The sequence below is a fragment of the Populus alba genome, chromosome 8, assembly GCF_005239225.2.
Source record: "Populus alba chromosome 8, ASM523922v2, whole genome shotgun sequence".
Taxonomy (NCBI): domain Eukaryota; kingdom Viridiplantae; phylum Streptophyta; class Magnoliopsida; order Malpighiales; family Salicaceae; genus Populus; species Populus alba.
In genome coordinates this window covers 9778714-9795544 of record NC_133291.1, presented here as the reverse complement: position 1 = coordinate 9795544, position 16831 = coordinate 9778714, and the positions used below count along the sequence as shown (strand labels likewise).

At 35.7% G+C, this 16831-nt stretch overlaps 2 protein-coding genes across 5 annotated transcripts; both read left to right on the top strand.

Moving 5' to 3' along the window:
* The first annotated feature begins 658 nt into the window (after nt 1–658).
* On the top strand, nt 659–6835 carry LOC118054727 (transmembrane 9 superfamily member 2). Of its 4 annotated transcripts, none has more exons than XM_035066427.2 (6): nt 659–819; nt 963–1247; nt 2027–2824; nt 2985–3141; nt 3240–3723; nt 5907–6835. In XM_035066427.2, exons 3-6 carry the CDS (start codon nt 2685–2687, stop codon nt 5939–5941), a joined length of 816 nt encoding a protein of 271 aa, XP_034922318.1. In that variant the 5' UTR covers nt 659–819; nt 963–1247; nt 2027–2684; the 3' UTR covers nt 5942–6835. The 4 variants fall into 4 exon arrangements, 3 of the variants coding, with proteins under 3 accessions (XP_034922318.1, XP_073267214.1, XP_073267215.1); XM_073411113.1 differs by having other exon boundaries at nt 664–819; nt 1087–1247; XR_012170601.1 differs by having other exon boundaries at nt 675–1247; nt 3240–5358.
* Nucleotides 6836–12163: 5328 nt separating this feature from the next.
* Nucleotides 12164–15871, top strand: LOC118054722 (serine/threonine-protein kinase BRI1-like 2). Its single transcript, XM_035066397.2, has one exon. It carries the CDS (start codon nt 12350–12352, stop codon nt 15752–15754), a length of 3405 nt encoding a protein of 1134 aa, XP_034922288.1. The 5' UTR covers nt 12164–12349; the 3' UTR covers nt 15755–15871.
* Nucleotides 15872–16831: the final 960 nt, after the last annotated feature.

The window sequence follows — 16831 nt, the reverse complement described above, 5'->3', positions numbered from 1 at the left end:
GATGCCACGGCAATAAATTAAAACAACGCCATCGCACAATGTACTGTTATGACCGATCAACCAACGAAAACAGTTCAATTTTTCTCTTCTAATTATTGATTTAAACTACTACGGTAACTGTGCATCTATAATAAAAAAATATTAACTTTAACATATATAAAATATTTACTCAAGTTGTATTTATTAAATTATTTGTTAAAATATTTATTTTATTTAAGTAAATGATAATAAAAAATATAGATATAAATTAAATTAATTAAATAAAATAAAAAAAAAAACATCATAAAAAATTTGTATGTATAAAATATTATACGAACATAATTTTTTTATTTTTTAAAATAAAATTTATTTATATAAAAAATAAAAAAATTATAGATGAATTAGATTTTTTTAAAAAATTTAAATGTATAATTAAAAAATAATTATAATTTAAAAGAATTTCTTCAAATAGAATTAAAGAGAGAAAAATTACAAATTTAAATGTAAATTAAAAAAGTTAAAGAAAACATCATATAAGATCATTAAAAAAATATAGAAAAAACCTGAAAAACCAGTAGATAACAATAAAAATAAAAATAAAAATAAAAATAAAATCAAATTAAAAAAAATAAAACTTTACAAGGAACCGATAATACGTGAGAGAATGCCCACTGCGTAAAAATCCACGAATTTTAGAAAAATACTTAATTTGTCAATGTTAAAGTCAATAAAGTAATGGCCTTCCATTTCCATACCCGCTTCCACTGCTCTTCCCTTCTTCATCTGCCATGCATGCTGTTTCTGATCATACATACAAGCAGGGCAGCACACTTTCTGAAGGTCTGTTTCCTCTCTTTATACATCGTTCGAAACAATGTTTGGTTTCAGACTTGCTTACTCGATGGGTTTTTTCTTTTTATGTATTTCATTTCACTTCTCTGTTGTTGGATTCATATTTAGTTATGTTTTCCTGCCGTGTACAGTGACATCCTCTCCGGGGTTGGATAGATAGTTTATAGTTTTTACAAGACATGGGTATGGATAACGATAAAGATGACAATGTTTTTAGGTTAAATTAGGTTCATATGCAGTATTTTCTTTTTCAAGGGTGGAAAAATGGGAGAATTCTAGGTGATTCTTGCTGCTGCTGCTGCTTTCATAATAAGTTGCGGGGGTCAAGTCCAGTCAGATGTATCTGATCATCGCTATAAAGCTGGAGATCTGATCCCTTGCTATGCGAGGGGAACTGGTTCATTTCATAATCCCGGGTACATGTCTCAATCTCTACATCAAGGAATCTTAATTGCCTTATTTTACTTAATATGCATGCACAACATATTTGTTCTCCGTGTATGCAGATCTTTTGTTTTGTATGTTCTTAATTTGGATCCCTAATGTTTTAGAACTTAACCGTTTAATTTACTTTGAGCTTGTCTTAATTTGGATCCCTAATGTTTACTTTGAGCTTGCATTCATACATTTCGTTTGTGAATATTGGTTTGAGTTGATTGCTTGTAAATCTGGAGGTTTCATCTTCCTTTTCAGTTGACTATCAAATACATATTTAAAACTCCAAATTTTTTCTGGAAAAATAATGTGCTTTCATGCATATCGTGCCATTCAATTATGTAGAATTCATTTCTTAAAAAAAAAAAAAACAAAACTAGTGATTAAACATCCCTATTTTATTTGGCCAAGTATTTTTTTGATCTCATGCTGGAAGATAAACAATGAGGTAGTATTCTCTATACAAAAATTTGTGGATATTTGCATGTCTTTCTGATGAACTTATTGGATTGAGTTTTCCTCGCAGCTCTTTGCTTGTTTCATATTTAATAAGGTCTTATTAATTTATATTTGCTAATAGTACACTGCATTTCTTACTTTTATGATGCAGTGACATAAATGGCTACTATGAACTTCCATTCTGTCACCCACATTTCATCTTCATCTGCACTAATATTCTTTAGTTTTGACCTTATCTTCTATCAATCTTGTCATGTATTGGTGTTTAGTCTATAATGGTTAGTCAATCCTAATGACGCAGGTTTTGTCAATGAGAAGAAGCAAACTCTACGTGACATATTGACTGGGGATCAATATTTAAGTTCTCCATATAAACTTGAATTCCTAGTAAATGAAGATTCTGAAGTTGTGTGCGAAAAGAACTTGACAAGGGAAGAAGTTTTGAAGTTCCAAGATGCAGTTGCGAAGGACTATTACATTCAAATGTAGTGTGATGACATGCCAATTTGGACATTTATAGGAAGAATGAACACCAAAAAGAAAAGATATTTTCTCTACATGGATGTTGATTTCAGCATATATTACAATAAGGAACATCTGATCGAGATCTCTGCTTGAACTGACCTTTCTGATTGTGTGGAACTGATTGAGGAAAGGGAAGTTCACATGAAAATGAAATATACTGTGACATGGAAGGAAACTAGCAGCCTTTTTGAGAAAAGGATGGAAAAGTACTTTGGTGATTCCTCAATGCTATATATCTGGGAGATCTGTTGGTTCTCAATCTTAAATTCATGTGTTACTATTCTCTTCCTAACTGGTCAGATTTCAATGTATTACTTGTGAATCCTTAAGAAAGATCTTGAGTAAGAATATCGTGAATCTGTGATGACTACCCAAAGTTCAAACTATTTTTTTTTAAAATTCATTTTTTCCTTTGGATTATTGAACTCTCTTACATGTGTCTCCATGACGAGGAGTTATTTGACAACCAAGACAAGACGGGATGGAAGTTTATCCATGGTGATGTGTTCCAATACCCATACTACAAGTCATTGTTTGCTGCTGCCGTTGGTTCTGGAACTCAGTTGTTTACCCTGTATGTCCATGCTTTGAAATTATTCACCTTGTATTCTCTAATTTGATTAAATTATCTTAAAATTATTGATTATTCTATGCTACATCATCAATCTCAAATAATTTACCTTGATATTACTTCATTCCTAGTGCTCTAACTTTTGTCTCACATAATTTTTTAGTACAATACTGTTATTGATACTAGGAATGGCTGGTGCATTTCATCCATACAAGCAAGGATATCTGTTTATTTCACTAGTGGTCATCTATGCTCTCACATCAGCCCTTGCAGGTTATACATCAGCCTATTACTATGTTCAGCTTGAAGGGACAGAATGGGTATGCTCTGATGTGAAATCTCTATTACAGTATTGGAATTTGATGCATGTCATAGCATGAACTGGTGAACTGATTAGGTTTTTCCAATATCTGAACAGGTGAGCAATCTGTTGCTTACAGGACTTCTTTTCTGTGGGCCTTTGTTTGCCACATTCTGCATCCTTAATACCACCGCAATTGTTTACAAAGCAACTACAGCATTTCCCTCTGTCACTATTGTATTCATCTTTCTTATATGGATTCTAGTTGCATTACCATTGTTTGTATTGGGTGGGATTGCTGGGGAAAATTGCAAAGACAAGTTCCAGGCTCTGTGCCGCACCACAAAGTGTCCAAAAACTATTCTGGTATTGTGTTGGTATAGGGGTCCTGTATCGCAGATGGCATTGGCTGGGTTTCTTCCTTTCAATGTGATTCTCAATGAGCTTGATGACATATTTGCTAGTGCTTGGGGCCACAATATCTATTCCATATATGGCTTCCTGTTTCTTCTCTGCACACTTCTGCTGATTACCACTGCTTTGGTTACAGTGGCTTTGACCTACTTTCAGCTTGTTTTGACGACTATTGATGGTGGTGGAGGTACACAAATTCCTTTTGCTTTACCATTTTAAATTGCATTGCGTAAAAGAGGTCTCAAGGTTCTAGTTTGCTGGGAATTGTATTGCATAAAAGAGGTCCCCAAGGTTCTAGTTTGCTGTCATACAAATTGTTTTTTCTCCTACTGCCTTTATTCCATTCTCTGACAACTTGTTTCTTAATTTCACAATGAATGCTTCTGATGGTTAGGACAGACTGCATCTTCAACTTTTCAATCCACGAATCTACTAACATTATGAATTGTAAAGCAAGTTTCCTGGTGCTAAGTTGTATACAGTACAGAATGACTGAACTAGCATAACAGCATTACAACTTGTTTAAAGAATACATATTTCAAGTTATCATTCAAGGTTGTTAACTAATTTAAACCTGTTGTTTCTGCAGTTACCGACCCCTTTTTGATATATTGATACACTTGGTTTATTGATTGGCCCTTGTCTTTGCCATATACTAGATTTCCATCCTGAATTCCTATAAAACACCCTTACACACAAGGTTAAACAATCAATTCATTGCACTATTAAATTTTTAATTAGAAATCTCCCTTATGCATTATGTCAAAGAACCACTACCTTGTGCTATTAAATTTTTAATTAGAAGAGAGAATGGGGGTAATAGGGTTTGAACTCTGACCAATTAGACAATGAAGGTTTAATACCATGTCATAGAAACACTTAATCTAAAAACTTAAGCGTTTAGATAAGGCTAGGATATGGTTTTATGTCACTCTCTAACTTAGAGATTGAGTGAAATTTAGAGATTCGCATGACCACGTGCTATATTTAGCTAAACAGTTTTGGAGTTAACATGCCACCAAGTTTTTCTGTGCTAAAATTACAAGTTCATATTGAGGAAGTTATCCTTTGTTCTTGACCTATCAATTTATTATAGTGTTGAGCTTTATATGTGTAAAGTTGAAATATTGACTTTACAGTGTTCCTGATTTCTCATTTCTTTTATACATAGATTTGGTTGACTAATTTTTCTGAAGAGAGGAAAAACATCTATAGATTATTTTTGAAATATCCAAAAAATTTGACCTAGTAGTTTGATTGAAACAATTTATTTCTACAACTATTTCAGATAATCCCCATTTATTTTCTTCTCTTGTTTGTCTGGAAAAATAACAGTAGCTGTTTTCTTGGATAATGCGACTGAACAGGAAACTGGTTTTTTTCCATCCGATCATTTTCCCTATTCCACAACTCATTTTCCTCATTCCTGTCAGCCATGCACACACTAAGATCTTATCTCATCATTCATAACAAAGACATAAGCCAAGACCAGACTAAAAGCTTTGAATAACAGCACTGTTTATTTGGAGGCTTCAAATCTTGACTTATAAGATTCTGTAAATTTAGCCATAGTAAAAAAAAAAAAAACACCTGATTGGCAATCCTGCAACTGTTTTCAACTTCTCTCCTGAAATTCCTTCTGAAAATTACAGAAGGATGCCTTGGATGCATAATTTTTGGGATATTGAAATGGAGTGTCAAAGGGAGGTGAGAAAAAGCAAAGAAACTAATATTTTTTTATTCAGTTTTTGAGGCAGGACAATTTATCTATGGAGGATAATGCCTTTTGGTCCTCTAGCGGTAAAGCCCGAACCCTATCCTGGTAAGGGCAGTATTTGATTTGATGTAAGTAAGTGTAAAACCTGCAGAATTTGGCAGAAACCAAGCTGAAACCCTTCATGTTTTGAATTTTCTACATAAAGACTGAAGTTGATGTCTAAGATTATTCTGAACTTGTCAGGATAATGATTTCTTCCACATTTTTCTGTGCTCATTTGAATTTATGTTTCTAGCTTGGCTCCAATGCAAGCAGCAGGCTAATTCATCATTTTATAATGCAAGGCTCTTAAACAATGGATTGCTGTCTGAAAGTCATTTGTGAACCAAATGCACGAGTCACAGATTTTCTATATGGAAAATGAATCCGTTACATTCATTATTCTCCTTGCAGAGAGGTTTCAAACTTGCAATTTAAGCCTGCAAGTGCTTAAATTTTTTCCTTTAGTGCCAGGCCTCAAAACTTCATTGTTTCAATTCCAGCACGCCTAATTTGTTATGATCTTTTGCTTTTTGTGAAGCATTTTAGTTCACCATTCATGCTTATTAGTAACAATTGATGCCCTAAGCTTCCTTCTATTTTGATCAACACAGATACTAACAAAGTCCGGAATCCCTCCTTCACATGATCCCTTGGTGCATTATGTCTTTGCTATCTTCTGTAGTTGAGTTTGTTGTTTGTCTTTTAGGCAAGTCATTGCATTTTTCTGCACTCTAGTTTGAGCTTAATGGTGATCTGATTTGTGCACTTGAAATTACAGGTCTTTCCTATATGTTTATGGCTATTGCCTATATTTTTATTCCCAGTCATTTTTGTCTGGTTTCTTGCAATTATCTTTCTACTTTGGGTACATGGTTTGCATTTGCTACACTATCTTTCTTATGCTTGGGACGACTGGTTTCTTTACCTCCTTGCGTGTATAGTCCGTTACATATATGGGTCTAGCATATGTGACTAGCTTACTGGTTTGGTAGGTTATTCATTCACCTTTTCATCAACAAATTTTGTGATTGAGAAAGGTGTGTGATTTTTTGTGAATTCTTATTAGTGGAAGCTCAATTATGATTTTGTTGAAAGGTGGCTATGAGAGGGCCGCAAGTTTTAATGGAATAGGATACAAAGCTTCTCAGGCTCTGGAAACAGTTTGCATGTGATGGCATTATGATTTTTTGGCATGTCTGTAGAATGGAAGAACATTAATCTGGGGCCATCCTTGTTTTCCTTTCACAGTGTTCTCTGTTAAAAAGATGTCTTGTAAATTAGCTTCAATCTAGCCTTGTTAAGCAGTGATTATTTAGAACTTTCTTTGGATGGCAAGCAAGGGTTTTTTGGTAATGAGCAAGCTCTTCGAGAAGCATAGGAGGGAATGGTCTATTTCCATATCCCAGCAACAGCTCACCGTTTGATGATTCTCGTGGCAGGTCTTTCTCTTCTTTCTTTCAGTATATCATTAGAAAAACTCAATGGACTTTTATGCTTTACATAACTGGGACATAATGACAGCATGCAGGCTCTTTTTTTTTTATCCCCAATACATCCCACACGCCCACACCTATCCAGCAATTTTTTGTCCAACAAAATGCATTTCCTAAGCACTACTCATTTCGTTTTTTTTTCCCCGAGAATAATAATAATAATAATAATAATTATTATTATTATTAGTACTATTATTATTGCTATTAATTAACAATAGCTAAAAGAGGTTTGATGGATAGTGTTTTAATTGTATTTTTCAATTTTAACTTGTAATTTCATTTTTCAATAATATTAAATTGATTGAAATTTGGACTTCACAATTAGTTTTGATTTAAAATTTATGGGGGGTTTATTTTAGTGTCATGACCTGACTCTCAGGTTTAATAAACTAATTTGGATTGACTCGGGTTTTTTTATTATAATTTTTTTAATTGAATTTTGTTTTCAATTTTATTTTTCAATATTAGATTAATTAGAAGATAAACTTAATAATTTATTTCGATTTGATTTTTTTAAAAGTTATCTTAGTCATGACTTGATTCGCGTGTTTGACGGTTAATTGAGTGTTTTTTTTAATTATTTTTTTTATTTTATTCTTCAATAATTAGAAATTTATTTTTATAATTTGTTTTCTATAAGTTATTTTAATTTCATGATTAGAATATAAATTTGATAAATTTACCTGAGATTTGATCTAATATGTTGTTTCATAATCCCTTTGAGTAGTTTTTATTTTACAGTCAATACAAAATCTGATCCTATTAGTGAGGCAGTGAACTAATAATATCCTGATTACCGTTCTTCGCTGCCGGGGAATCAAATCTTGTTTTTAAAAACTGAAATCGGATTTATAAGTATACCGTCAACATTCGAAGCTGTGCTTTAATAATAAATTTGAGCCAATTACCAATTTGACCTAGTCTCCAGATATAAGGAGTACAAAGATAACGGCAGCAACCAGTATATTGTTAGAGGGATCTTGTAATTTACATGTTCAACCTTAATCCAGGTCGTCCATTTCAAAGAAACACGTACAACCACTTTCGATATGGTGCCCGTCAAATATCATTTTCAAAATTACTTTATTAGGATAACCCGTGACCGAACCTCGAGAAAAGTCAACAAGAACCTAGTCTAACAAATGATTGCACGCCAAGGGACTATTAGAAACGAGAGAGGGAGAGTGGAAGTTAAGGAAATGAGGCCGTCGTGGTCATCACCAATCATTTGGGTTCTGTAAAAATCTGCTTAGTGGGAAGTGTCTATTCCACGGCGTGCCATGGACGACATTTTAGTCAACAAGTCCCTTTTATCCACTCTTGTCAGGTCGTGTTGAGGACTGTGATTCACAAAGTTTTAAAGGATCTTTTGCTTAAAATTAAATTAAAGTAATATTTTTAATATAATTTTTTAATTTTTTTTTTAATGCCCCTGTTTCTAATACTATTTATTTATCTTGGCTGTTTTTGCATCAAAAGTCACACCCTGTTATTACGTGATTGTATGTTTGTGTATCCCCCAATCCAGGGAAACAAAATCTGTAAAGCAATCCCCTTCACATACTTCTTTGCCTTCGAATCATTATAAAAGCATATCGTCTGGTCAGCTCAGTTTTACTATTAAGAGTTGCAGATTCGATTTTTTTTTTTAAAAAAGGCAAAGATATTATTAGTATTAATTGAACTATATTTTGTTTGCAATATTTTTTCCAACCATCACAAAGCTACAAGATCACACCAGGTAACTTAAAGCAAATCGATGAAAAATTAATAGCCATTGGATCAGGTTAGTCGGTCCATGTACATATAATCTTGCTATTCTTTTTTTATTTGAAAATAAGAGATGTCCTTGGACTATAATATTTATCATACAAATATATTGCATCAGGCGAGCCCCGGGATCCATGTGGAAACTAATTTTGACAAAAAAACTTCCAAACTCACCGTTTATCTCGTCTCGAACATGATTGATTTCTAAATAACTCCGAGAGAGAAGCATTCATAAACTCGATGATAATAATATTTTTACCGGTGACGGCTAATTAACTAAAGAGTACACAATCCGACCTTGAAGATGAACTGCCCCGCGCGTGTGCGCTTGGCAAAAAGGAATGGCTTTTTCTTTCATGATTTGGAAATAGCAAGCAAGGGAGCTCATACGATGATGGATCTGTGTACAGTGTCTTTCATACAAGATGATAATTACACCCCTAAATGTTGATTAGATTTGAATTGACAAAAATCTTCCATGAAATCTGTGAAACAGAGGAGGCCTCCAGCAGAGCAAGAGGAAGAAATTTAGGTAGGTGGTTAATTAGCCGGTATAGATTTTCTAACTCCATCATTTTCTTGAGCAGGGCAGGCGAGTTCAATTCTGAAGAGGAGGACAAAAGGGTTTGTTGGGGTCGTATGAAATCGGTCAAACATCCTTGTTTGATGGTACTCTTGAAGCCTTGAGCCGAGAGCAATGTTTTTCTTACCCCATCATCATGCTAATTATTAAAACGATCAGCATTACGTCGAGCATTAATCATGACAAATTCCCTAAAACGTCAAACTGCAATCCACCATTGTCATGATAAGAGATCTCTCTCTAATATATTCTTGTGAATTTGATAATCTTCTTTTTTTTTAAAAAAAAAAAAAACAGAGAGATAGAGAGAGAGAATACTCTATGATTCGCAAACAATTGAACCATCTTTTACGGGTAGAGAGAACAGAAGATCATCCGATGGGAATACATATTTTCAAAGGAAACAAAGTTAAAGTGGGTCCAAAACAGCCATAAAGCTGAAGTTTTTAACGTTGAGATAAGAGAATTTGAGCAGAGCAAAGGGGTTTGAGGGGATGAACAGTGAGGAAGAAAGAGGGTCAGCCCAGCTCGCACGTCAAAAGGGTCGGCAAAAGAAAGGACCAAAATGGAGGCATCATCACCTCCCATGGCAATATGCCATTAACCCACCAGGCCTCATTGAGTTGTTCCTTTTGTGGGCCTATCTATCTCCCTTTAATTTCTTTTTTTTATTGTCTCCCACCTTTGTATTTTAATTTCCAGCGGGTAACATCACCTTCACGGACAGGTGCATCGAAGAACTGTATCATTGATTCCATCCCCGTAATTCAGCATCTGGGACCCACACGACAACCCTAATCTCTTTTAAATTCTGCCGTTAACTTTAACCAATCAGTGTAATTATCTTTATTCATCTCCCGTCAAAATAAAAAAAATTCTGAAGGAAAACAAAGTTGTCGAGCCACACAAATTAAGTTCTACTTGCTACAGAGCGTATTGGTTTCTGTTCTGTAGGTTATTTTAAAAATATAATCGATTTTTTTAGTATTTTACTATGATTTTAAATTATTATTATCAAAAATATTTTGATATATTTCTAAATAAAAAATATTTTAAAAAAGCATCTTACACCATTAATAACAAACATTCATACATGAGCCCACGCCATGATAAGATAATTCCACACACACACATTGATTTTGCGTCTCCGGCCTGACGCCCTCTTCAAGCCTGCCTGCCCTCCACTCCAGCTAACTTTTTAAGCTGTATTTTCTTATCATCAAAATCACATGATTGATTTTAGTGGGCTAATCTAAAAATCTTGTTAGGAGAATAAATTAAAATTTTATGATATATTCAAGAATGAAACAGATTTAATAAGGGATACTAGGAAATATTAAAATATAATAATAATAATAATAATAATAATAATAATAACAACAACAACCTATTGAATTGTTAACCATAAAAGTTAGGATGCTAATATCGTACCTTTTGTTTTACAAATAGTCTCCTACGAGGGGAGGGGAGGGGAATGGTGATATTTTCTCTGTAAGGTAAAATGTCACTTCCTGTAAAGTAATTACACTTCATCATTCTTCATTTAATATTTCGTCGCATATTAAGAAATATACTCACTTGAATTCACATATTGAATTCCACGACACCTCAAATTGAAAGCGACAAAACAGTGCCAAAAATGGAAATAGTAAAATGGAATGGAGTAGATTATCTATAAGCAATTTACAAATGTGACACCTTTTTTAATGTATGTTTTAAAATAATATTTTATTTTCCTAGCATTAGAATGTCAAAAACGATAAAAAAAAGTTAAAAATTTTATTTTTAAACTAAAAAATTTTAATTTTTCAAAAATATAGTTAAACTATAATGTCAAAGAATGGGTAATAGAATGCTTATTGATCCAACCCTTGCCACGCCTTTACATGATGGAATGAAAACTACTTTGAGTTGACAAAAAATAAATAAATAAAACCAAAAAGTTATTTACATAGGAATGAGGTTATTTTTTTTTTAATTATCAGGAAAAGTTCTTAACATAACAAGGGTGAAGATTCTTGGCTGAGTTTCTTTATGCAATTGTTCAATACCATATATTTATAAAACAATACACATGAATTGTTTAATAACAATACTGTTTGTTTTTATATTTTTAAAATATTAATTTTTATATAGATAGTTTAATTTTTATTTTTTAAAATTATTTTGATATAATAATATAATAAATGGACTCGTAATTTATCTGACACGGGCTTTAAGATGAGCTCAGAGAATAGTATATTTTTGGAAATCAATTATTTTAATGGATGGGATATTCTGATACCATTTTTACGTATTGAAATGAAAGCACTCAGCTCAAATTCTAAGCATTGAATTTTATTTGAGCAGCAATCCCGTGCACTTGCAGCCCAGCAGCAAGGGAAAAGAAATAAATTAAAATGCAAGAAAAAAAAAGTCATTTTATACTTGAGAAACGATCGTAGGGGGTGTTCATATGGGGACCTGAAAGGGAAATCTCTGCAATTTTTATAAAGGCATCTTACATTCTGAATGTATCTGCCAAGATCATATCGATGTCATCACATTCCTAGGGAGGAGACATTCTCCCACGCCTCACTGACAGACAGTGATCTTGGATCGAGCAAAATCCCCTTTTTTTTGTTTTTTTTATTTATTTTCTCCCTTTCTTCCCCATCTCTCTCAACAAAAAGCAGCCGATCCTAGATGGACCTTGTCTGCGAGTCCCCACTGGTTTTGACCGAAAGTCAAATCAACCCTCCCACCATATCCTCTCGATGTCTGTATACGAGTGTCTGCTACTCTGGAAAACTAGAGCCTTGTGATACTTGCAGAAACTTATCTCCCAATTCCATTTTTTCTCTCGATTCTGTAAGGATTTTGGGTATCTTGTGACTGATTTTATACGAGATTAAATATATACCTTCAATCCAACTAAAAATAAAATATAATAAGTAGGCAATCAAATCAACCCAGTGAGGTTCTTTTCTTCTTTATTCGCTCTCCACGTTCCCTCCTTTTCCATTTTGTTAAAAGAAAAGAAAAGAAAAAACCATAATAAAAAGCAATCCCTTTTCCTAAAGCTTTCCCTCTCTTTGCGACATCAACGACAATTTCTCATCATATTCACCACTTTCTTTACCATCTTTTTCTATACACTACACTACACAGCACTGCTACTCTCTCTCTCTCTCAACTGTTTTTTTTTCCTGCAAATCTTGTTTCTCCAATGGAGAGTAACCCGGTTCAGCTTTTCCATCATCTTGCACTTGCACTCCTTCTCTTCGTGTTTTCTGTTTCGGTTTCCGTGACCGAGCAGGGTCCCGTTCCATCGATAAGGACCGATGCTGCAGCCCTTCTTTCGTTCAAGAAGATTATTCAAAATGACCCAAATAGAGTTTTATCAGGGTGGCAGATTAATCGAAGTCCATGCAACTGGTATGGTGTCTCTTGCACTCTTGGAAGAGTCACTCATCTTGATCTTAGTGGAAGTTCTCTTGCTGGGATCATCTCTTTCGATCCTTTATCTTCTCTTGACATGTTGTCTGCTCTGAATTTATCTTCGAATCCGTTTACTGTAAATTCCACCTCTTTGCTTCACCTCCCATACGCACTGCAACAGCTCCAGTTATCTTCTACTGGACTTGAAGGTCCGGTTCCTGAGAAATTTTTCTCCAAGAACCCGAATCTTGTTTACATAAACCTTTCTCATAATAACTTGTCGTCATTACCAGATGATCTCTTATTGAACTCTGATAAAGTTCAGGCACTTGACCTTTCTTATAACAATTTTACAGGGTCCATTTCTGGTTTGAGAGTTGAGAATTCCTGCAACTCCTTGTCGCAACTTGATCTGTCTGGAAACTTTTTAATTGACTCCATTCCTCCTTCACTTTCAAATTGTTCTAATCTCAAAACTTTGAATCTTTCGTTCAATATGATCACAGGAGAGATCCCCGGGTCTCTTGGTGAACTGGGCAGTTTACAGAGATTGGATCTCTCTCACAATCATATCTCTGGTTGGATTCCTTCTGAGCTGGGAAATGCATGTAATTCACTTCTAGAACTTAAGCTTTCATATAACAACATTTCAGGCTCGATTCCTGTCTCCTTTTCCCCTTGTTCTTGGCTGCAAACTCTTGATTTGTCTAACAACAACATATCAGGGCCTTTTCCAGATTCTATCCTTCAAAATCTTGGTTCTTTGGAGAGATTGCTGTTAAGTTACAACCTAATTTCTGGATTATTTCCAGCTTCAGTTTCTTACTGCAAAAGCTTAAAAGTTTTGGATCTTAGTTCCAATATATTTTCTGGTACCATTCCACCAGATATATGCCCAGGTGCAGCCTCTCTTGAGGAGCTGAGATTGCCGGATAATCTCCTTGAGGGAGAAATCCCAGCACAACTATCACAATGTTCCAAGCTGAAGAGGCTTGATGTCAGCATAAACTTCCTTAATGGATCGATCCCGGCTGAGCTTGGAAACCTCGAGAACCTGGAGCAGCTAATAGCGTGGTATAATGGTCTGGAAGGGAAAATTCCACCGGAATTGGGCAAATGCAAGAATCTGAAGGATCTAATTCTCAATAACAACAACCTAAGCGGCATAATTCCAGTTGAATTATTCAGTTGCAGTAATCTTGAATGGATATCTCTCACAAGCAATCAATTCACAGGTAAAATCCCAAGAGAATTCGGCCTTCTGTCAAGGTTAGCGGTCTTGCAACTAGCGAACAATAGTTTGAGTGGAGAGATACCGACAGAACTAGGAAATTGCAGCAGCTTGGTTTGGTTAGACTTGAACAGCAACAAGCTCACTGGTGAAATCCCACCTCGACTTGGTCGGCAGCTGGGGGCAAAAGCATTGAGTGGAATTCTGTCCGGAAACACTTTGGTGTTTGTTCGGAATGTGGGGAATTCATGCAAAGGAGTTGGAGGTTTGCTGGAATTTGCTGGAATCAAAGCCGAAAGACTCTTGCAGGTACCAACTTTGAAGACTTGTGATTTCACAAGATTGTATTCAGGAGCAGTCCTGAGCCTTTTCACACAATACCAAACACTGGAGTATCTGGATCTGTCATACAATGAGCTCCGAGGGAAAATTCCGGACGAAACTGGGGAAATGATGGCCCTCCAAGTTCTTGAATTAGCTCATAACCAGCTATCTGGAGAGATTCCTGCATCACTTGGCCAGCTCAAGAATTTGGGTGTGTTTGATGCATCGCATAACAGATTGCAGGGTCAAATCCCAGATTCATTCTCAAACCTATCTTTCTTGGTGCAAATTGATCTTTCAAATAATGAATTAACAGGGGAAATCCCACAGAGGGGGCAGCTCAGTACACTTCCAGCAAGCCAGTACGCAAACAATCCAGGACTTTGCGGGGTTCCACTGAACCCGTGTGGGAGCGGAAATAGTCATGCAGCATCTAATCCAGTCCCAGATGGTGGCAGAGGAGGTAGAAAGAGTTCAGCTACATCGTGGGCTAATAGCATTGTCTTAGGGATCCTCATCTCCATTGCTTCCCTGTGCATTTTGGTTGTGTGGGCGATAGCGATGCGTGTGAGGCATAAGGAAGCAGAGGAGGTCAAGATGCTTAATAGTCTGCAAGCATCTCATGCTGCTACAACATGGAAGATTGACAAAGAGAAAGAACCATTAAGCATCAACGTTGCTACATTTCAGAGGCAGCTGAGGAAGCTCAAGTTTTCTCAGCTCATTGAGGCCACCAATGGCTTCTCTGCAGCCAGCCTTATTGGGTGTGGTGGGTTTGGAGAGGTGTTTAAGGCCACATTGAAGGATGGTTCCAGTGTTGCAATCAAGAAACTGATAAGATTAAGCTGCCAGGGTGATCGAGAGTTCATGGCCGAAATGGAAACTCTAGGGAAGATAAAGCATAGGAACCTTGTTCCTCTTCTTGGATATTGCAAAATTGGTGAAGAGAGACTGCTTGTGTATGAATTCATGGAGTTTGGAAGTCTCGAGGAAATGCTACATGGAAGGGGAAGAGCACGAGACAGACGGATTCTAACTTGGGATGAAAGGAAAAAGATTGCCAGAGGTGCAGCCAAGGGACTTTGTTTCTTACACCACAATTGCATCCCACACATTATTCACCGAGACATGAAGTCGAGCAATGTTCTGTTGGACCACGAAATGGAAGCAAGAGTTTCAGATTTTGGAATGGCAAGGCTCATAAGTGCACTTGACACTCATCTTAGTGTAAGCACACTAGCAGGAACGCCGGGGTATGTGCCGCCTGAGTACTACCAAAGTTTTCGGTGCACTGCAAAAGGAGATGTCTATTCGTTTGGTGTTGTACTACTGGAACTCCTGACAGGAAAACGCCCCACAGATAAAGAGGATTTTGGAGACACTAACTTGGTGGGTTGGGTGAAAATGAAGGTAAGAGAAGGGAAACAGATGGAAGTGATAGACCCAGAATTTCTCTCTGTGACTAAAGGAACTGATGAAGCTGAGGCAGAAGAAGTTAAAGAAATGGTCAGGTATTTGGAAATATCATTGCAGTGTGTTGATGATTTTCCTTCCAAGCGGCCTAGCATGTTGCAAGTGGTGGCCATGTTGAGAGAGCTGATGCCTGGATCAGCCAATGGAAGCAGCAACAGTGGTTGAACATTCTGTATTGTTTGTGGATCATATAGTGTAAGAAGATAAGGTTTTCAATATCTTATGCTAAGGTTTTAAGAATTTTCCTGTATCTAATTTGAAAATGTTTTAATTTCGTTTTGTTGATTAGTGCCTAACAGAGATTATGATCATATCTTTGGTCTCTTCCTCATGAAATGCAAGACATTGTATAGAGCCAGATATCCTGACATCTGTCAACCAACCTTCATAATCCTTAAATTTCTGCATCCATCTGTTTACCTTCCCCGTTCCCAGTTCTGAAGATTAACATCCTAAAACATGGGATCCCCACCCTGTTCATGCAAACAACATGAAGAATTGCTCTCTTACAAGAACCTGTCGTTGACAATGATAGATCTTCTGAGATGGAAACTTTGTGCAAGGAAAAATCGGATCAGCCATCACCATCACCATCTAGTACCCTGTCACTGCCAGTAATATAGTCAATTTCAAAAACAAGAAATGCCATAATTGGGTCAATTGTGAAATGTGGATATCTGTCAAACGAACAACTTGATGCCACTCGATCACAATGACTTGAACTCAAAGCTATCAACACCCTGTTCATGATTAGATTATGTAAGGAAATGCTTGCTAGAAACCCTGGTCACCTCTGTAATCCGGGGATTTAAGAAATGAGAGGGCAGAGGGTTTCCACTTTTGATTAGCTCATGGTCCAATGGGCCCATCAATGTTCTTGAAATCTTGGCTCGCAATCATGCGGACTCGACTTGTTGGGTGTTGCTCGGAGGCAGCTTGGTTTCATCTTCTATCTATTAACATAATTTCTGATTGATTGCTTTCCTAATGTCCACACTGAGGAGAAAAGAAAAAACGAAAGCGGCAAAAAAGAAAGAAGAAAAGGGAGCCATTTCCATGACAGATTTGCACTACCATCATATCAGTCATTTACTTTGTTTTCTACCTCGTCCTTTTAGCTCCTTACAGCACGATGACGTTTTGAATTGGGATTCTCTCATCTTATTTTCTCTCAAATTTGATCACGTGGATAAATAAATTTTAAAAACTCTAATTGAAGGATAATATAAGATAAATATATTT

Coding starts and splice junctions, on each gene's coding strand:
- LOC118054727 (XM_035066427.2), top strand. CDS start 2,685: ATGTGTCTCCATGACGAGGAGTTATTTGACAACCAAGACAAGACGGGA. Junction 2,825..2,984: donor GGAACTCAGTTGTTTACCCT/GTATGTCCATGC, acceptor ATAATTTTTTAG/TACAATACTGTTATTGATAC. Junction 3,724..5,906: donor GACTATTGATGGTGGTGGAG/GTACACAAATTC, acceptor TGATCAACACAG/ATACTAACAAAGTCCGGAAT.
- LOC118054722 (XM_035066397.2), top strand. CDS start 12,350: ATGGAGAGTAACCCGGTTCAGCTTTTCCATCATCTTGCACTTGCACTC.